Below are 22,120 nucleotides of genomic sequence, written 5' to 3'. Positions count from 1 at the left end.
TCTGCAGTGTTTAGAGATATACTGTCAGCCCAGATTCAGCCAAATGCTGCAAAGTTGATTGGACGGCGCTTCATAGTACATATGGACAGTGATCGAAAACACACGGCAAAAGCAACCTAGGAGCTTTTGAAGGAAAAGAAGTGAAATATTTTGCAATGGCCGAGTCAGTCACCTGATCTCAACCCAATTGAGGATGCATTTCACTTGCTGAAGGCATAACTAAAGGCAGAAAGACCCACAAACAAAGACCAACTGAAGACAGCTGCAGTTAGACCCTGGCAAAGCATCAGAAAGCAGGAAACCCAATCTTTGGTAATGTCCATGAGTTCCAGACTTCAGGGAGTCGTTGCCAGTAATGGCTTCTCAACAAAATATTAAAAATGAACATTTTATATATGATTATATTAATTTGTCCAATTAGTTTTGGTCCCTTGAAAAATGGGGGATGGCTACTCTTAAGAGCTGTAATTCCTAAACCCTTCCTCCAATTTTGATGTAAATACCCTCAAAGTAAATCTGAGAGTGTGCACTTTTGGTAAATACCTGAAAAAAACTAAAATTGTGCCTGTGTCCAAATATATATGGACCTAACTGTATTTGAACCGGCACTTATGTAGCTGAGAACAGAGAGTATGTCATCATTAATGTAAAAGGGGAAAAGGTTTTTAGAATATTTGTTTTTAAATGTGTACACAAATGTTTTGTCTTTTTATTTCTGTTTAAAACAGTGGTTTGTTTTTTAAGGTTAGGGTTCGCATATACCGTATTTTCTGGCGTATAAGGCGACTGGGTGTATAAGACGACCCCCTAATTTTCCAGTTAAAACATAGGTTTTGGGCTATACTTGCCATATAAGACTACCCCCCTTCCGAGGCAACACCATTTTAAAACATCAGATTTCTTAATTGATAATGGTTATGACTTACCGGTACTTAAAATCCTTCAAAATCCTCATGTTCATCATAAGTTCATGAATGACATCTTGTGATACATTTGTAAGACAGTCATCATATGGATCAAATTCCAAATCAGATGGTTACCGCTGGATGTGCGGTAATACGGTAGCTTCGGCTACATAAAGTATACAGTATATATACAGCCCGCTGGATGTGCAGTAATGTACATACAGTATACTGCGCTGAGCCAAGCTGGCTCAAAACAAATGTCCGACAGCCCGCTGGATGTGCGGTATATACAGTATACTGAGCCAAGCTGTTTCAAAACGTACCGGTACGTCCCTACGGTAATCAGACCGCTGGATGTGTGTATGTACAGTAGCTGAGGCTACATACAGTATATGCTGGGCCAATCACGGCAAGCAATGTATTCTAATGAATACAAAGCCTGTTCAGATTGGCTGAGGTTGTGACATCATCAGCCCACCTCTCTGACTCAGCCAATCCGAGCAGGCTTTGTATTCATTAGTAGAATACATCACTCGTTGTGATTGGCCCAGTGTATACTGTATGTAGCTGCAGCTACCGTACATACACCAGTGGGCTGATTACAGTAGGGACATACCGGTACGTTTTGAAACAGCTTGGCTCAGTATACTGTATATACCACACATCCAGTGGGCTGACAGATTAATCTGTCATAGGGACATTTGTTTTGAGCCAGCTTGGCTCAGCGTGGTATACTGTATGTACAGTATTACCACACATCCAGCCAGCTTGACCCAAACAAACTCAAGGTTCACATTTTATACCCCGCGTATAAGACGACTCCCAATTTTTGGGGTATATTTTTAAGTATAAAAAGTAGTCTTATACGCCAGAAAATACTGTACTTTAAAATATCACTGACCGTGTTAACAGCAGTGCTAACTGCACCTATAGTGATAAAACACCACTACTTTTAAGGCAGGTTAACTTATAGTATGTTATGTAGCTTTGTGGCATGAGCCTTTGGGCTACATTCACATTTGAGCTATTTTGGAGCTTCAAGCTACAAAACACTCAAACGTAAAAAAATCAGTTGTTCTCTATGGTGCTTGTTCAAACCTGATCACACGAGCAGGCACCATAGAGAACAACTGATTTTTTTTAAGTTTGAGCTTTTTTGCAGCTTCAAGCTACAAAACGCTCAAATGTGAATGCAGCCTTAGAGATACAAGCAGTGCAAGGTACAATAGCAAAAAAAATGGTCAAACAGTGAAAATATAGCTTTGTGAATTGAGCCTATTTTTTCACATCTTGCTGTGTCTCAGGTAGAGATTAACAGTCCTCTAGTAATTAGTTGACATGTGTCTTCTGTCACATTCAGACAGTATGCTTATGATTCTCTGAAACTTCAGTTAGCTGGGCATCACTTCCTAGATGAGGTTACAAGGAAACATGTATTTTGGGCTCTTGTCCATTTCTTGGAATGTTATGAAATAGGGTAAAGCTCATTTCCAACCTGAGTGAAAACCAAGTAAATGGATCCCCCAGCAGTCCATAAAAATAAAAAGCAGCTCCAGATGTTATACCCATCTCCTTTTCACAGCTCTGGCTCCCACAGACTTACCTGAGGACCAGCTCCAGATCTTTGCCAGGTTCAATGACTAATGCCATGCCAGGTTCAATGACTAATGCCATGCCAGGTTCAATGACTAATGCCATACCCACTTCCTGTCAGGCCAAGATGTTATGGCACCACCTTCCCCTCAGGACTTCCATCATTACATGGTGCTATTCACTGCACCTTTTTATGATTCACCCTCTGCTGGAGGAAGAGGAGGGGGGAATAGGACCTGTGACGTCACTGGACCAAAGAAACCTGTTTCCAAAAAGTTATGTATAGATTATTTTTTTTTAAGGTTGCAGGAGTGTTCCAAGGAGATGAAGGATCAAATGATGTATGTGGGGAGGGGTGCTTGCATGTACATGGATTTTTGCTTTTGGCCAAACAGAACAGAGCTTTCTTACATGTAGAATTTTGCTTGAGCCCTGCAGTGTGATTCACACCCTCCTACAAGTGAGGTCTGCCGAGAAGCTAGCCCGCTTGTCAGCAGCTTCAGCTTTCCCTGTGTATTTTTATGGCACATAAACTAGAAGGTCCAGAAGTATTGCTAATCACGTTTTAGTGGATTTTCCATAGGAACATGTTGTAAAATTACAGTTCAATGACAATAGGTTACTTTTTGGGCATGTTCTCCGCTTGTCACATCAATGCCAGGTGTAAGGTCTACCTTGAATATATCCCACATTAAGCTACACATGTGGCCTTTAAATCTAATGTTCAAGCAGTGATACTGAAACACAAACCGGACCCTGTGGACTTCTTGTGTCGCACATTTCACAGAGCCTGCCTTCTGAACTGCATAGCTGCTGAGAGGAGGAGTTTCAGGAGTCGGTCAGCACAGGAATCACTGCTTGCAGGCAGCATGGTGCCATGGGATATGTAGTCGTTAGAATTTGAAAGTAAGCCAAAGGAATGAACAGAGATGAAGCTGCAAAGCATGTAGGGAATCCAGGAAGACGATAAAAGTGGTGGCCAGCAGACATGCAGCACTCACAAAATGACAGAAAAATGTTCAGGTAAACGTATTGGATTGTTAAAATAACCATAGTTTGTATTGCTATTTCAATTCTGATATTGTAAAACGAAAGTGTAAGCTGTGCCTTCAGATTTCCTTGATTATAGGAGGCGTTTCACTTAAACCCTGTTTAAGGGTATTGTGTACATCTTTATTCTCTTCTAACAAATGGACAGACATTTGTGAATATTCAAGTCAGCAGGTGTGAGCAGTTTCTGCCTATGGTTACATCATCTGTTGTGCTCTTTGCCACTGTAATATATCCGTTTCAAAGCAAAGCGACAGCCTGTCCTTGAACAGAGCACTGCTTTGTGTGTTCTTTAGCACAAATCCTAATATATATTCACGTGATATTTTTGCCACACATGGTTTAGTTAAGAATAGAAATCTGCAGTTTTATTTTTGGGCCAGTGCTTTGTACCAGTTATGCATTAGCTTGCTCTCACTTCTTAGTGCATGCCAGCTGTGTCCTATATATGAAAAGCTTCTTGTGCATTACAGAGCAGGTTGTATTTTGATGCAAGGCTTATTAAAATGCCATCATGGTGCACGTGATGTCCAGTCTGTGGGGAGCTCTATAAATAGCCCTGGCTGAGCAGCAGTGTGTAGGAGCTTCCGCCAGAGATGCCGAGATTACTGCCTTCACAAAACTAGTGTTTATTGCTTCCCACTGAGGGCAGAAGCTGACAAGAGGCAGTTTCACTAGCAGGCAGGTGGTTTTGGCTTGTGTCCTGTTTTTAGTGGTCATCATTAAATGCATTTTTCTTTGTTATGTTAGTATTCATTGTTGGCTTTGTACCTATAAATATCTATTTCCTTTTGCAAAAATAACAGTTATTTGAAGCAATATTTTTATTTCAAGCATGGCTAGATGTAAACAGATCTGAGTGTGATGGATAACTAGTGATCTGACCACTATTTGAAAGCATGCAGACCTGTGATATTTCTCCTCAGTTCAGTTACCTTTATGATGTAAAAAGGAATAATTTATTCTTATTCTGCTAGATTGCGGACCAGTTAGATATTTCAAAGCATGTCAGTGTATGTGCAGCAAAACTCGTTCATTTTGTTGGTAGTGGTCTATTGGTGGGCAGCTCATTCAACATTATGAATTCCAATGTTCTTGAAACCATTACAATGTTGACAGAATCTTTAAAGTGACTTTTTTTTTTTTTTTAAATTAGAACAGGTAGGTAGTGAGGAAGTTTTTACCCTAATGTATAGAATGCACTAAGGTAAAGAACATTTAGACTTGACTTTTATGTATTCTCTTAATTGTAATTAACCCCCCCCCCCCCCCAAAAAAAAAAAAAAAACTTGAAAAGACTGAAGTAATTTTATGTTAGGTGCTCTGAACTTGTAAGGACCTTCCTTAAAATGAAACTTCACTCTCTGTCAACATTGACCGTTTTTTAAATCCTTATGCTGTTAGCATTAGTATATAGCTAGGAAGGTATATTATATTTAATTGTTTGATTTGTTCAGGTACTTCCTAGATTCCATGCCTAGGCAAATTATATCATAGATTCCAAGAGTCTTCAAGAGGGGAGGAGGGGTTTTCTCAGCTAAGCACACCCTCCTGCATGCATGCCTGAAATAAAGGCAGAGGGATTCCAGGAAGTAAATGTTATATTAATCATCTGCCCTTACTCAGGATGGCCTTGACCAGAAATGCTAGGGGGATGTTTTGCAAAGTGATTTCACAGCAAAATAAAGCATGAAAACATTGAAGGATGGGGAGTTTCCTTTGCATATTAAAAATTAATTAAACGGTGTTTTTACTTTGTGGTGCTCAGATGCAGTTTAGTTCCACTTTAATGATCATTAATAAATCCTAACAGAACTTCTCCTATTTACAAATCTGTGAACTATAGAACACTTTCCTCCCTATGTTGTGGAGGTAAGGAGTGGGCAAGATGTTGTATCCTAACACACTTCCCAGGGTGACAATTGTTGCTCCTCCACAGATACAGCACAGTGATTGAGTTCTGCCACCCTAGGACAGCAAGTGTGCTGGTGGCAGAATCACCAGGTCAACATAACAAAGAAAAAGTACACTAATACAGTCACCACACGTAAGTACACTTAAACTATAGTATATTACGTTTTAGCTCTTGGATTTAGAAAAAAAAAACCTTGCAGCTTTAGAGAATAACTGCTAGTGGGGCCTCTCCACTGTGTGGGGTTTTTTTTTTTTTTTTTTAAATAAAAAGACAGTTTTTCTCCCATTCCTTAGAGGACACGGCTCTGCTTTAGATCATCACCTACTGGGTATAGTGCTACCTGCTGCAATAGAACACTATGTACAATTATGGAAGCACGTTATTAGCCTGGCATTTATGACAGGCATTACTAAATTGCAGACTGCTGTCCGGTGTTAGTGACAGTCCTGTCTGTGCCACTGCAACCTCGCCATTCAGCTATCTGTGTCCCCTCTCCCATTCACCACTGCCTCAGTAATTTTCACAGCAGAGCAGAGGGTGGGAGGTGTGACAGGTCTGGATGAAGGGTGCAAGTTGCTCCACCTTGCAAGAGGTGATTGGTTTCTGGGACCTAGCACTTTTTAGGAAAAATAGGGAAGCTCCCGCCCTCCGTTTAGATCTCCCGCCCTTTGCCCTGCTATGTAAGGTAGGACTGAAAAGGGAGATTTAAAGGATTGGGGGAAGAGGGGGATGAGAGTGAGCTGTGATGTAAAGACGGGGACTGTGAAATAAAGGGGGGCTGCAATGTAAAGAGAGACTAAATAAGAGTGACGATATAAAGGGAGACTGAGGTAAAGGGGGACACTGTAATGTAAGGGACTGCTATTTAGTAAAGAGGGGCACTGTGATCTAATGAAGGAAGGGGCTGCTATGTAAAAGGAGAGTGGCTGTGACTTAAGGGGGGGGGCTGTGATGCAAAGGGGGTTTAGTGATCTAAAAGGGTGCTCTATAATGTAAGGGGGCTGTGATGTAATGGGGGGATGCTGTAATGTAAAAATGGGGCTGTATTGTAGAGTGGGGTGCTGCTGTATTTTAAAGGGGGGGGGGAATCTGCGATACAGAAGGGGTGCTGCGATGTTAGGGGAAGATTATGATGTGAAGGGGCTGTGATATAAAGTGGGAGACTGTGATCTAAATGGGATGACTGATCACACTGATGTAAAGAGGGAAGATGATATAACATACACATGAGATTCAGACCTCTGCTGGAAGAAAAATTTACTGGCCAATCCTCTGTGAATTTTAATTCAATTCAATGGCAGCCTCTGGGGATATATTTACTGGTTGGCCTCAGGCTGTCCTGTCAGTGTCAACCTCAAGCAAACAGAACCATAGCATGTGCTGTCCTGCTCCTCCTTTAAGTGGACCTTCGTGATGCTAGTCTGTGCAGCAGATTGCATTTCCGTGGTCACCCATCAGCCCGTTTTTGGTATGAGCATTAGTGCCCATGTAGCTTAACTCCCTTGTGTGCCAGCATCTTGGAGACAACACTTTTCAGCTGTCAGCTTTAGCTCCTAGCTTCAGCTGTGGCCTAGGTCGGATGCTGCGGCTGCCATGTTTACTAAAGACACATGACTGTTGCCGAGGGATGGACCACTGGGCTGAAGGGGCGGTCCTTTCTTTTCATTTTCCCCCACTGGGAATGGAACCTGCATGGGAGACCAGACAGGCTGCAAGGTATAGGGGCCAGCTTCTGTGACCGTAAAGGGAGGTAACTTGCCCTGGGCTGTTCCAGGCTAAACAGGTGGTTGCTAAGGGCAGCATGCTATAAAGGGGAGGGATAGATATTCTCGCCTTTGCCCCGATTGCTGTTTGGTGATGCAGAGGATCCATTTTGTAAAGCCTGCAACTGTTTCCAGTGACTTCCTTTTTATTCTGTAGTTCCCCACTGCCTGCCTTGGGTATCCCAGGGCCATTCGCATACCTGGACATCCTAACATCCATTTTTGATGATTTTTTTTTTTTTTCATGGTTAGAGCAGGCTTTTTCCCGTGGGTGAAAAAGAAGCACGCCTTCAACGGAGAGCTACTAAGAACAGTCCACATCAGCTTTACTCAAGGGGGAGGTGTTGGTGTCAGAGCTGATTTAAGTCTGTCAGGGATATATTTAAGTCTGAGGATTACCCCACTGTGGTATCTGACATGCCAGTACCTTTTGGCTGCATAGATTTTCCTTCTTATAAAAGTCCTTTAGGCAGAAAGGTGGAAGGTGTCACTAGATCTATGTACATGGTCACAAAATCCATAATGCTTCTGATTTTAACATTGGAACCTGTTTCAACTAATGGAATGGGCAAAACTCTTATGCAAGGGTGTTGTGGAGGAAAAATGTTCACGTTTGTATGGATTTTGCAGAGCAACTGGTACAGGGCTTGAAGTATGTTTGTGATAAGGTACTGGATTCAGGCTTTTTGTTCTATAGACTGTTGGCTTTGGCTGTGGTTATTTGCAGGTTTCTATGGCTGAAGTTTTGGGTCGATAGACCAAATGTCTAATCAGACAGTTACAGGTCAGCCATTCACAAGGGATTGATGTTTTCAATGAAACGCTGGTTGAGATCATCAGGCATGTTCTTACCTAAGCTCAGGAATGCCAAGGATTCTTGTTGAAAATCTGTCTACCTTTTCAGTCCATGCACTTTTCTTCAGTCCTGTCCGTGGAAAGATTCAAGGGTTTCTAGTGAAGCCTATTCAGGATACCCAAAAAGGGTGGGGTACAACCTTTCTTAAATCTCAAAGAATTAAATGTTTTTTTTTCAAAATCTGCAACTTGAAGATGGAGTCAGTTCATTCAGTACTGGCATCTTTCTGTTACATACAGAGCTTTACTCAGAGCTGAAGTCTAACAAAACAGTTGTAGCAGCTGGCTGATGCTAGTTTTATCATAACATTTTGCAGGCAGCAGTCTGACTGGATTGGTTTTTTTTTTTTTTTGCTTTTTCTTTCTGGTTTCCGTTTTTTTTGCCCGCCCTGTTGTGGCACTGCTTTGAGACGTCCCAGTAGGTGATTTCCTAAAGTAGCTTTATCCCCTACCATAAGTGAAAGAGAAATAGGGTTGTTATTTTACTCACCGTAATATTCTCTATCTGTTCATTGGAGGGCCCAGCACCCCCGGGCTTAGCTGCTGCCCATATGTTTAAACATTTTGCTTTTGAACTGTTCTGTCAGTTAACTGAGGTTATTTCATGGGATGTGGCTTTTGTCTCTTGTTTTTTTTTGTACCTAGTTTCCTATTCCTGCAAGTGGCACTATACCCAATAGGTGATGATCTAAAACAGAGCTGTGTCCTACAGAGAAGAGGACTGTGAATGCAAAACATCATCTAACTTTCTGCTGGACAGACACCAGGATCCTGCACACCTATGTTTTAGGAAAGACTAAGATTTTAGGCAAGGTCAGCGATTTTATTTGTGCAGTCGTTAATTAGAGCAGAGTTGGTGCACAAAAGATATAAACAAAGCAGGAGCTGATTGTAATGAGAAGAGTGAAGTGTAACTGTTTCCATTATTCAGACTTTTGCTGTGTTTGAGCTCCTACTATCAGCCTCTCTGTCCTGTCATCCAGTAGATGAGAGGTTGTTCAGGGACCCTCAAATGTAAATAAATAACAGACGCATATTACCGAGTGTCATTTTAATGACAAATCTGAATTGGCCTGTGGCTGCTGATATCACATCCAAGATGGTGGAGCCCAGCAGGAGTCTCAGGCTTTTCAATATAATATCAATAATTGCAGGTAGATTAAATGCTCGAAATAAGGTTATTTAAAACATAATTTTATAAGAAGATTGTTGTTGATGTTTATAGTATAGGGACAGGGTCTCTTTAAACAAAACATAAATACTGTATAGTCAAGTTAAAATTTTACTGAATACCATAAAGTTGTTAGTTGCACTGTCTGGTCTATACATGGTCGGTCTTTTCTTTGTGTAAATGGTATCCTAGTGGTTATTTATTTTGGTAATTTTAGCCTTCATGGACATACTTCCTGGTTTTAGCTTTACCGCGGTACCTTTGAAATCTCCTTATCCAAATGCCCCTGTCCATGGATTTACAGCCCTGTTCTTTAAAAAAATAAATAAATCCCTGATTTCATTACCCTACATCTAACCACTATGTGGCCTGAAAGGATAAGTTCACCTTTTGTAACATGTGCATGTTACACCCATATTCAGGGTGTAACATGTTACAATCGTACATAGCAGGGGTTGTCTTGGCAGGCATATCACATAAAAGCAGCAACAAACTGCTGGATGTCAAAAAAAACATATGGCACTCAACTCAGTGAGACCAAGGAAACTGAGGACAAGCGCTGCTCATCTGTTATCACAATAGGCTGTTTAGGATACCAGTAGTGTAGATGCTGCTTGTTCATATTCACCTATGTCCTTGGTTGGGGTGCCTGGAGTACTCCTTAGCCACTTTAATCTTATCTCCTCAACAGTTTTCCTATGGTTCTCCACCAATGATGTCTTTTACCCTATGAGTAAAATACTTTGTGGCTTGTGCTCTTTGTCCCTTACCTATCCTTGTTCCATCCTATGTTCTTTGCTCCCTACAGTGCCTCATCTTTAAGTTGGAACACTGGAAACAAAAAAAGATGGGTTTTTGTGGTGCAAAAGACTCTTCTCTATACAATTGGAGGGCTAGGGGTCCCCAGCGTCTTCTATTATTACAAAGTAGCTCAGATAACTCCCTTAGCTCAACTACATGCAAGTAAAGTAAAGCATCTGTGGATCTTCATGGACGTGCTACATACCGACCCCATTCACCTTTCTTTCATGCCCTTGTTTCCCCTCTAATTATGCCCCAAAGCTCTTGATCCAGTATTAATATACACACTAACAGTCTGGGCTTTTCGATTAAGTATTCAGTCCACCTGCTGTTCCCACATCTTTCAGAGGTATCACTGGCTCAACCAGGATCTCACTACAGCTCGCTCACTTCTGAAGGTGTGGGGCATTTGCTCTCTTCAAAAGCTCAAAGACTCCCACAACATACCAGACTCAGGTTCCATTATCTTCAAATTCACCATCTAGGGGAATCCTTAAAGCAGTAGTAAACTACTTGGAAAGAAAAAAAAACTAAGTAATGGGCCCCCTGCAAGTTTAGGTCATAATGTACTAGTATGCACTGCATACTGGTACATTATGACAGACTTCTCTGTACACAGAGCCCTCAAGCGCCACTGCTCCCTAGCACTGCCATCTTCACCAAGTCTTCCTTCCGGGTTAGCGGGCTCTGGCAGTATGAATGGACAGAGCCACAATGTTGTCACTCCTATGCATGCTTTGCGGGAACCCTTGGCTGCTGCACAACCCTTCAGAGCGCATGCGCCGGTGACATCACCGTCTGCATGATGTATGAATATCTCCTAAACGGTGCAGGTTTAGGAGATATTCACTGTACCTATAGGTAAGCCTAATTTTAGGCTTACCTATAGGTGCAACTTACAAAATGGACTTTACTTCCACTTTAACTAAAACCATGACTAGTCCTCAACCATGAGAGCTTTTGGTTCTAGATGCCGTTCATGCCCAACAACCCAGGGTCTAATTTCTTTGCTGTAGTCTTCCATACATGGCAACACCAACTAGCAAACCTCAACATACTGCTTGAGATGAGATGGGAACATGAATTTGATACCTCTCTACCTTCCGAGGGATGGAACAAAACATGGGATGCCCTGTTCAAATTGTCATGTAATGTGTTGGCTCTGGGAAATGTTTTCAGAGTTATGTCCCAGGGGTACTGCAGTCCTGCTAGAATAGCGAAGTGCCTCCAAATTATCCCACTTTCTGCTTTCAGGGCAGCTCAGACTTGGGAGGTATCAGGCACATTTGGTGGACATTTCCAAGGGTCAAGTGGCTCTGGATATGAGTATATGCTATCGTCAGTACGGTCCGCCATGTCAACTTGCATAAAAATCCCTGTGAAACGCTTCTACACAAACCAATAGAAATTATCAGTTGTCAAGAGGTTACGCTTATTACCCACATCTTTATGCCTTTGAAGAGGAGGGCATGGAAGTTGCTGACCCTCACCTTATTAATGAGAAAATCACAGCGGTTCTTTACTGGGGTCATTTCATTATAACCTCTCTAAACTGATATTTAAGATATTAGGGGTGTTGGCGTGAAATATGGCTCATCCAGTGGGGAATGTGTTCCTAGTTGTGACGTGTATATGTGGTAGCCTCAGACAGTGCAGCTCCACAAACCACGCACCCATCAGGACTTAGTTATAGAGGACCTGTGCAAGATATCTAGATGATTGAATAGTCATTTATTCTCTTTTACCATTATGTACCAGTGGATGTATAGCATAAGCAACTTCTATTCATATTTGACTGCTCAACCAACAATGTAATAAAATTCACATTTCCACCAATCCATATCATAAATACAAAGTCCAAACAGCTCTTCCAGAAGTTGCAAGCAATAATTTCAACTTATCAAGCACTCCACTGAGTATATTCTTCATGCAGCATCTTGATCTTGTACCTTGTGTAATCATGTAAAGACTCATATATTGGTTGAATTGTGTCCTGGGCGTGTGTAAAAACAATATACTGCATACTGGGTCAGGAGCTACTATGCACTTTTTGCTGTTGCATGCAAAATTCAAAGTTTTCAAAATCTGCACTTAGTCATGGTATTCTTGTCTGAGAGAAACCTGGCAAGTGCTTAAAGTGGAACTTTACCTGCAACAGTTTGATAACAATTAATGTTCTTCGCAAAAGAATACACATTCCACGTTAATAATTATGCTACCAAATTTTTGTGTGCTGTGAATTGCCTACAGCATTGCTCCTGTTTCTTCTTGCTGCTGGCTGCAATTTTGTTGAAGCCCAGAGCAGTCACTTCCTTATTGAAAGTTTCCCCCCTTTCCTTGATCTCAAAAAATGTCACTTTCTGTAATTCACATATGTGCATTTCTAGCTTGATTTCATGTCTTTGCTCAGCTAGAGAGAGAGGCTTACAGAAGTGTTATATAGTGCTCAGTCTCATAAGAGAAGACACTCTCCTTGTAAGTTTACCTCTTTTGTGTTTCCCTGGCAGCAGAATTTGTCCTGTCACCTCTTCTGCTATAGGGTGGAGCATAAATGCATTCTACTGGCCAGAATAATAATTTATTCTGTTAATGTTCAGTGAAGGAAATAAGTATTTGATTCCCTGCTGATTTTGAATGTTTGCCCACTCACAAAGAAATGATCAGTCTAAAAATCGAATGGTAGGTGTATTGTAACACTGAGAGACAGAATAGCAACAAAAAATTCAAAAGAAATGCATGTCTAACAAATTATGCACTGATTTGCATGTTCATGAGGGAAATAAATATTTGTTCCCCTTTCATTCAGCAGAATTTCTGGCTACCAGGTGTTTTTTATACAGGTAACAAGCTGAGATTAGAAGCAGTCTGTTAAAGGGAGCGCTGCCAATCTCATTTTGTTACCTGTATAAAAGACACCTGTCCACAGGAGAAATCAAACAGATTCCAATCTCTCCACCATGGTAAAGACCAAAGAGCTGTCCAAGGATGTCAGGGACAAGATTATAGACCTATACAAGGTTGGACTGGGCTACCAAACTATCGCCAAGCAGCTTGGTGAGAAGGTGACAACAGTTGGTGCGCTCATTCACAAATGGAAGAAAGACAAAACAACTGTCAGTCTCCCTAGGTCCGGTGCATCATGCAAGATCTCAACTCATGGAGTGTCAGTGATCATGAGAACAGTGAGAAATCATCCCAGAACTACAGGTGAGGATCTTGTCAATGATCTCCAGGCATCTGGGACCACAGTCACCAAGAAAACAATTAACACGCTACGCGACAAGGATTGAAATCCTGCAGTTCCCACAAGGTCCCTCTGCTCCAGAAAGCACATGTTTAGGCCCGTGTGAAGTTTGCCACGGAACATCTGAATGATGCAGAGGAGGACTGGTTGAAAGTGTTGTGGTCAGATGAGATCAAAATCGAGCACTTTAGCATCAACTCAAGTCACTGTGTTTGGAGGAGGAATGCTGTCTATGACCCCAAGAACACCATCCCAACTGTCAAACATGGTGGTGGAAACATTCTGCTCTGGGGGTGGTTTTCTGCTAAGGGGACAGGACAACTGCACCACATCAAAGGGACGATGGACGGGGCAATGCACCATCAAATCTCGGGTGAGAACCTTCTTCCCTCAGCCAGGGCATTGAAAATGGATAGTGGATAGGTGTTCCAGCATGGCAATGACCCAAAACACACGGCCAAGGCAACAAAGGAGTGGCTCAAGAAGAAGCACATTAAGGTCCTGGAGTGGCCTAGCCAGTCTCCAGACCTTAATCTGATTGAAAATCTGTGGAGGGAGCTGAAAGTTCGAGTTGCCAAATGTCAGCCACCAAACCTTAATGACTTGGAGAGAATCTGCCAAGAGGAGTGGGCCAAAATCCCTCCTGAGATGTGTGCAAACCTGGTCGCCAACTACAGGAAACATCTGACCTCTGTGATTGCCAGCAAAGGATTTGCCACCAACTACTAAGTCATGTTTTGTGAAGAGGATCAAATACTTATTTCCCTCATGAACATACAAATCAGTGCATCATTTGTTAGACATGCATTTCTTTTGAATTTTTGTTGCTATTCTGTTTCAGTGTTCCAGTACACTTACCATTCAATTTTTAGACTGATCATTTCTTTGTGAGTGGGCAAACATTCAAAATCAGCAGGGGATCAAATATATATTTCCTTCACTGTGTGTGTATATGTATGTGTGTGTGTGTATGTGTATATATATGTATATATATATATATATATATATATATATATATATATATATACATACTATACACCTTTGAAAACTGTGTTTTATAGGCTTGTGTGCATGAGGCCTTATATTGCAGTGTTTACTTAACGTACCTTTTAACATGACTTTCAAATCTTTTTTTTTTTGTTATTTGGGTGGGGGCTCTTATTGCCTCAATAATTTATCTATTAACAGATATTGAATTCAGGTATCTGCTGCATAAGGAGTGAGTAGTTTCTGTGAATGGACCCAATCATTGACTTGCACTTGCTCTCTGCAGTTTTAGGGAATAAAGATTAGTTGTTTTTTTTTTTATTGCAACAGGTTGCATTTAAAAAAAAAATAAAAAAAAAATCCTACTTTGCTTTATATTCTTGTTAATCCCAGATTTTATGTGATTGACCTATAACCCCACCACACACTTAAACATATTTAGGCCTGTTTGTGTTTCCTCTTTTCATTCATGCATAAACATTCAGTATGATTTATACATTTTACTTCTGTTTTGGGACCTGTATGTGTTTTCTGCTGGCCATGAAGACTATAGTATAGAGACCGCTTTAATAAAGGCATGTTGCAGTATTTGACAGAATTTTGGAAGGATTGCTCTTATGCTCCACTGACCCTTGCATGTAGAATCAGAATAAAGGGCTCATGGCTTGTACTTTCTAGACAAGGTCTGAATGAACAGATTTTCCCATAGAAGCCTTCTTCATTTCTACCTCCTCCTTCTATAGCTTTATTACATTCCTGTTCTTTACACTGGATTTCTTTTCTTCTGTAGAGAGCTGTCTGTGAAGTCCTGGGAACTGCACGCTCTCCTTGCTCTACGTGTTTCTGCATTTTAATCTGTCGGCTCCCTGCGCCGTCTCTTTCTGGGCTATTTATAGCCTCCGCCTCCTGGGTTTTTATTCCAGTCGGCAGCTGCACCGTATTGTCATCAAACTGCCCCAGAATGAATAGCCTTTTCTGCTTCTTTTTCCTCCTCCTGCCTGAAGGCTCTCGTTTATCACAGGTCTTCCTTTCAAAATTCAAAACGAAGAAGACGTTTTATTAATTCCAAATTGGACCAGGCAGGTGCTTCACAGGGAAGGCATGAAAATTACATGATGAATGAACAGATATCAGGCGGGGACTCTGAATAGTCCCCTCATTTCTCTTCACCCCAACATCAAATTGGGGTTTTTCACCCATGGAAAATCTGGTCTTACACATTGGTCCATTTGAGTTCATCTATTCTAAGACATGAACACTTGATCTTCTTTTCATGGATCGGCACCCGCACACTGCAGATCAGAGTTATGCACATTCCTATTAGTGCACAGACATCATACAGTGCTTATACTCCCCTGTTATGTTCTCAACAATCCTCCATTTTTCATAAGAATATTGCACTGTGCATCATTTTTCCATTACGGTTTTCATTTAGTTAATGCACACAGACTCACATGATAAGTTGCATTTACACCTTCTCTTTTTTCTCTCTGCAGATGGAATATCTGGTCGGGACCAACCAGTGGAGCTTATAACGCAGACTCGTGCCAAACACATGCCAAGCACTGGTGAGTTCATCCACCTGCATATCACTGCAACTGCATATCAACAGTGTGCAATGCTGTTAGAATTCATGGTACACTTGTTTTTATCAGTAGTCCTCAACCAGTGGATTTTTGAACTAACTACGATGTGGTCTCCATGTTGTCTTGTTGCACAGGGGGTCATTACTTGTAAACAAAAAAAAAATCTCTTCTTACACGTCAAAGAAGTATAAAGCCCAGCATAGCAAGCTGATATAATATCACTAAAATATTCAACATTTTCAATGACATTTTCTCCTCTTTGAACTAGAATGGGAACAGGAGCAAAATTGATGTTGCCTGTAATAACCAATCAATCAGATTCTGTTGTGATTTATATGAGAGTAAAACAGAGAACCTTTTTAGTCAGTGTAGGCATCAGCTCTGCTTTTATTCGCTTTATCTTTTCTATAGTTTTTAGAATAGTTTCTATGGTGTTGCGTATGGCAACCTTTTTACATAAATATGGTTTACAAGCCGGCTTAAGTTGTGGACCTATACTTTCACTCTTCCTACACGCATGTGATGATGTAACAGTGGAAACTCCAAGATTGCTATTAGTCCACAGGGTACATTGCTTTTATTGGATAATCTCTAAAAATCTGTAACATTCTGTTGTGAATTTGAATGCATGTGTGGTAAATATTGGTTAGGCTTGCCATTGATCGATATCTTTTCAAGAATGACACTTGGGGGTTAATGGCCTTCTAATCTTGTATAAATGGCTCAGTTGCCTGGACACCCTAGTTTCTTGCATGACAGTATTATTAAAGCACATGCTTTACATTCCATCTGCTCCATGCAGAAGTGGGAAGTCTTCTGCCATTCCAATACAAATATTTTTCAGCAAGTTGGAAAATATCCATGTGTGATGTGTGTCTGACAGCCATGGGGCACAAACAAGCTTGATTGTTATCAGTGATCCATGATGATAATCTGATGGTTTATAGTCAGTCTTACAAAAATGTTAGTTGTAGCTTGTTTCATCACAGTTTACAGATTTCTCTGTTACGGTCACGGGGAAATGAAGAGGAAGATATCCACAACATGTGGATTTTATTCAGTTTCAAAAGTTGTCCCTTGAAGTTTAGTGATTTTGGTGCGAAGGGGCTCTGTCTTTTCACAGGCTGATTAGTATATATTTGCAATATATACATGTATGTTATCCCCTTAAAGGGTAAGTTCACCTTTGGGAGCATGATACACTACTATTTAATGGGCTCCACCCACACAGCAGCATCATTCATTTACAGCAATCTGTGAATGAATGGACTACCATCTCTCATTGGGGCAGATTGCTTGTAGATCTCAATGAACTGCGGAGACACTGGTGAGTGCTCTTGTAATTCATTGATCTTCCATTTCTTTAGTAACTGTCTGTCTGTACAGGAGGTACAGGCAGATCGCTATGCTGAGAGTCTTCACTGCACCTGTGATCTACTGGTCACGTGTGCAATGTTTTCCAGGCTCCTGTGGGAAAAATAATAAATGCACATTTTTTTTTTCTGCAGAAATATGTTAATTTGCTTTTTTCCCAAAAGGTGAACTTAGGCTTTAATGACCCTGCAAGTACTGAATAATACCTGTTGAGTTGCCAGAAATTCTCTCAGATGATGTGGCAGAAATTCACTGAACAGGCTACTGTTGTGGCCTGACAACACACAAGATTTTATATTCCAAGTGTTGTCAACCCTTCTCTATTCTCCTTTGTTAAGCTTTGAATCCTTCCTCCTCTCCTCCACAGCATAGGCAGTGTTTTTTTTTTTTGTTTTTTTTAGTCCAAGATAAGCATGGGCAGATGCAATTTAGGCTCCTTGAAATAGGTCCCTAACTCACATTCATACATACACCTCCTAGGGCCAATTTAGACAGGAACCAATTAACCTACCAGCTTCTCTTTGAAGTGTGGGAGGAAACTAGGGTACCTAGAGGAAACCCACGCAGGTACAAGGAGAACACGCAAACTCCAAGCAGGTAGTGCCGTGGCTGTGATTCAAACCAATGACTCTAGTGCTGCTAGGTGGAAGTGCTAACCACTTAGCCACTGTGCTGCCTTTTTCTTCATTTTGTTCTTTAGAGAAGTACATAAAGAGTCTCTATTGCTGTACTTTTTCCGCTCTATTGTGCCACATGGTCTTGATGCTTCACAAGGCAGATTGTTTTACTTACACCTACTTGCAGCTCACAATCACAAGGGGTACTTATCCCTTTCCTTCTTAGGGAATATTACAAGGACTTTCCAAAATCCTACGCATGATCCCTTTTCCACTAATGTTTGCTTGTCCCATCATGCTGCCCCCCCAAAAAAAAAAACCTATTGTAAGCGATATAGCCAGCCTTCTAGCTGGTCTCCTGTAGACTTGTCACTAAAGCAGGTCATAGATTGTTAAAATCATGTGTGTGCAGGCTGAATGTACCCAAGTTGATCTATCGATGGGTGCAACCAACCTGCTGGATTTTACATGTGCGACTATCGCTAGCAGCTGTCATAGCTGCTAGCTATAATAACGGTCTTCTCCCAGTGGACCCCCCCCTTCCCCCCCCCCGGGAGAACACAGTGGTTCAGAGGGAGGGACTCCCCTGTTGATGGGGGGAATCGAGCAAATTTCTTACTAATTTCTTTACTAATGCTAGCAGCATAAGGGTACAAAATGGTCAATCTTGATTGAGAGAGTGAAGTTCTGCTTTAAAAAGCCCCTGAATTAAATCTCTGATCGATAGGCCCAGGACTGATGCTATCGGTTCTATCTACAATTGACACTTAACCTTTCTTGGGCTTCATCCCCCGACCTTGTACTGAGATTTGAGATGCTCTCCCTGCCTGTATCAGGCTGAAGAAACACCAGACTACCTGTTTTGTGAGCTGGTAAATCCTACTTCTACCTCCTCAAAAGAATTCACTTTAGTACCAGTCAAACTTTTTTTTGTCAGCCTAGTACTGGAAAAGGTCACATTACCCAATTCCCAGTACCCCCATTTACTGTGTAAGCCTGTCTTCCCTCCAAATGCTCCTTTGTTACCTTCTCTTTCTGTAGGTAACCCTGCACTTACCTGCCCATCTCGCCAGACGTCTTCAGTTATATACTGCAACTTCTTCTGTTTGGAATAAACACCTAGTCTTTGGTACCCAGGCAGGTCTTGTTAGGCCTTGTATATCCTTCTCCTAACATCTTGGGTTCCCACTTGTAGTGTATTCCCATTTTCAAGGAGCTGCTCCTCTTCTTTGCCATTTAGATGCCACTCTGGGGCCTCCCTTAGGTGCTCTTGCCTACGCAGAGCTGTCTTTGTGCTCAAAGCGGTTACTTCCCTTAGAAGGACCACTGTAAGAACAGAATCTTCTTTTCTCAGTTAATCCTAACAGCTGTAGTTTTGCCTTGCCTCCCACTCTCTTTTTCTGCCTTCAGGGAACGAGTCCCTCTTTCTCTATCTGAAGCCATTTCTCAAAGGCCACAGCACCACCACTTGTTTTTCTGTTTGTGTTTTCAGAACCATTTTTTGACAGGTAGCAGTTTGAACCTCTGCTGAACCCTGCTTCGGCTACAAGGTGCTTTTGCTGTCAATTGTTTGTCAGTTTCGTTGATCATTCTTGTTTTTGCTGTAGGCCTGTTGCTTCTTATCAACTGATGACATCATTGTTTGTTACTTCATCAGCGGCTAGAAAGATGTAATGGTACACAATGAAAACCTGTGGCTTTGTGTAACTAAAAGGCAGGTCTGATGCACCTGCTGGCTTGTATACAATTTCTGGGAAATTTGTAGGCATTTTGCCAAGGCACCCCTGAAGAAACTTGAAGGCACCCTGGTTGAAAAAGGCTGGTCTAATTACATGCTCTCCAATAATGTCCGTATAGCATTTCTTAGGGAGGGTATCCTGATGATAATAACAGTGGGCCATACCTTAGGCTACATTCACGCCAGCAATTTAGCCTGGTGCAAATTCCTTACTTCAGCATTATTTGTAGTGATCATTGCTGGATGCACTTTGTGTGCGTCCAGCAGCAATCATCACAGGTATTTGCTGGCTGTGCAGAGAGCCGCAGATAGCTGCGGTTGCTGGTGACCTGTCATTATAGTGAATGGGGCCGGCAGCCACAGCTAGCCTCTCGCAGAAGTAGGAATCAGAAGATTGCTGCTGCTGCAATTCGCACAGGGCTAAATCATCGGTCTGATTGTTGGCTTACTGACAATGTTTTGAATTGGTCACTTGTAGTCTTCAGCAGATGCTTGTGTGACAGTGCAGGAACACAGTTTGGAGATAGGTACAGATTACTGTCAAACTAATATAGGAAGTGCCTGAACAAGAACTATCATGGCAGAATCCTCAAGTATAAATTTAAGGAAAGCGGCAGACAAACATTTTAAAAATTTCTTTTAAAATGACTTTAACATGTTAAAGCTTATGTGAAATTTTAGTGGCTGCATTTACATGTAGTTGAAAAGTATTTTGCTTGGAGATTCATTACAAAGAACAAAGGTATGTCGTTCAGGCAAACAATACAGATCAATCTACGACAGGTACAGGCCCTGGCTCGCCACCACATACGATGCAATAAGAAGGGTCAGCTGCACACCGGAGGATAGATGAATATAGTGTGTATATATTAATCCATAGGACACACAAAACACCAGGACATGAATACAGGACCTGTTAACGCGTTTCACAATCATGATTAAGCACGAGATCGTGTGAAACACATTAACAGGTCCTGTATTCATGTCCTGATGTTTTGTGTGTCCTATGGATTAATAAATACACACTATATTCATCTATCCTCCGGTGTGCGGCTGACCCTTCTTCTTATAGCATAGAGATTCATTACCTTTTAAAGCTCAACTCCGGCCACAGTGAAAAGCGAACATGGTATCTATGCTTATGTCAGCAATGCATTCTACTTTGTAAATCCTGACTATGGCTTATTGTTTAAATACATGTGGTGCTGCATCATGTAATGTAGCATCCCAATGCACCTAGTCTGTGCACTTGCGGTTCAGCGCATCATAATGCACGCCAGTGCACAAAAATGCTGCATGCAGCTTTTGGTATAATAAGCAACTCATTCTGATGAATGGGCTATCTTGATTGATCGTTGATGCATGTGCCCTGATGCAGCACACCAATGTAAACGGGCCTTAGAGTTATCTCAGGATGCTTTTTGTTTAGTGTATCAGCTCTAGCTTTGAATCTTCTATATAGGGAAGAGTTAATAGAGCAATCATTTTCTTGAAAGTGGTCTATGGCAGATATATATATATATGTGTGTGTGTGTTTGTGTGTGTATATATGTGTTGCAATTATGCAGTTGAAGATAATTCAGGTTTGTACAGTAATTCTGATTTAATACATTTTTGCAGCTCTATTTAACACTGGCTCCCAAATACGTCATTTTTCTGGACATAGATATTCACACATCTCCATAGTAGTTAATTAAATGTCTTTCTGCTCTGCTCAGTCAGTTGTCATTTGATCAGATACTTTTAGTTCTACTTCAGCTGTGCTTGATGCTGAGAAATATCTCCCAGTAAGGGCTGTATCTGCAGGTTTTTGTAGCTCTGTTTTTCACAGGAGCCATTCTTGATAGGCTTGTATCTGTGACAGTCTCCAGGGTGTGTGATTCACCTGCTGAGCTGTGGTGAGTCACCTTCCTGCTGACGGAGGCGTGCTATGCCATACGGAGCATCTTTGGAACATGTTATCCTGTCTAATGAAGGAAGCAGAAGACAGGCTGGAGTGGGCGGCTGCTTCGGGGACATGAATGAGCTTCCGATGACACCAATACGGTGACAACAGGTTGTGCTTGCAGCTTTTCTCTGACGGAAATAACCTCGCAGTCTGCAGTGTACTGTGCTCATATTCCTGGTAATGATTATAATGCATAATACATCGTCAGTAAAATGTTTTTCCCTTAATAGTTACGATGAAAAACACATAGCCTAAGTTAATAAAGGAGTGCAATTTTGAAAAATTAGACTGCAGCCTTTCAGCTTTGATTCTTGATCAGTCATGTTCTTGACATTAATTATCATGTTTATTAACTGCCCAATGAGAGGTGAAAATCATTGTAAGCCATCATATACTTTGACCAAATCTAGACCTATAGAAAATAAACTAATGCTGGCCATACATGAGTCCTTTCTTTTTCATTCAACCAGCAGGTTGAATTAAAGAAAATTACTTGTTTCCCCCATCTCCACATTTGATGTGGATGGGGGAATCCCTCATGCTGAGCTATTGTATTCTGATAGCAGAAACTTC

General features: G+C 41.4%; 1 protein-coding gene across 2 annotated transcripts in view; it reads left to right on the top strand.

Moving 5' to 3' along the window:
- HDAC4 (histone deacetylase 4) overlaps nt 1–22,120 on the top strand; it is a 273,670-nt gene that overhangs the window by 124,776 nt on the left and 126,774 nt on the right. For both annotated transcript variants that reach the window (XM_089693176.1, XM_089693177.1), the window contains exon 2: nt 15,781–15,852. In XM_089693176.1, coding sequence (XP_089549302.1) covers nt 15,781–15,852 — 72 coding nt within the window. The remainder of the gene's footprint in view (nt 1–15,780; nt 15,853–22,120) is intronic.

Source organism: Staurois parvus, unplaced genomic scaffold, assembly GCF_062004578.1.
Source record: "Staurois parvus isolate SC_StPar_1 unplaced genomic scaffold, SC_StPar_1.0 ptg000616l, whole genome shotgun sequence".
Taxonomy (NCBI): domain Eukaryota; kingdom Metazoa; phylum Chordata; class Amphibia; order Anura; family Ranidae; genus Staurois; species Staurois parvus.
This window is presented reverse-complemented; position numbering and strand designations above follow the sequence as displayed.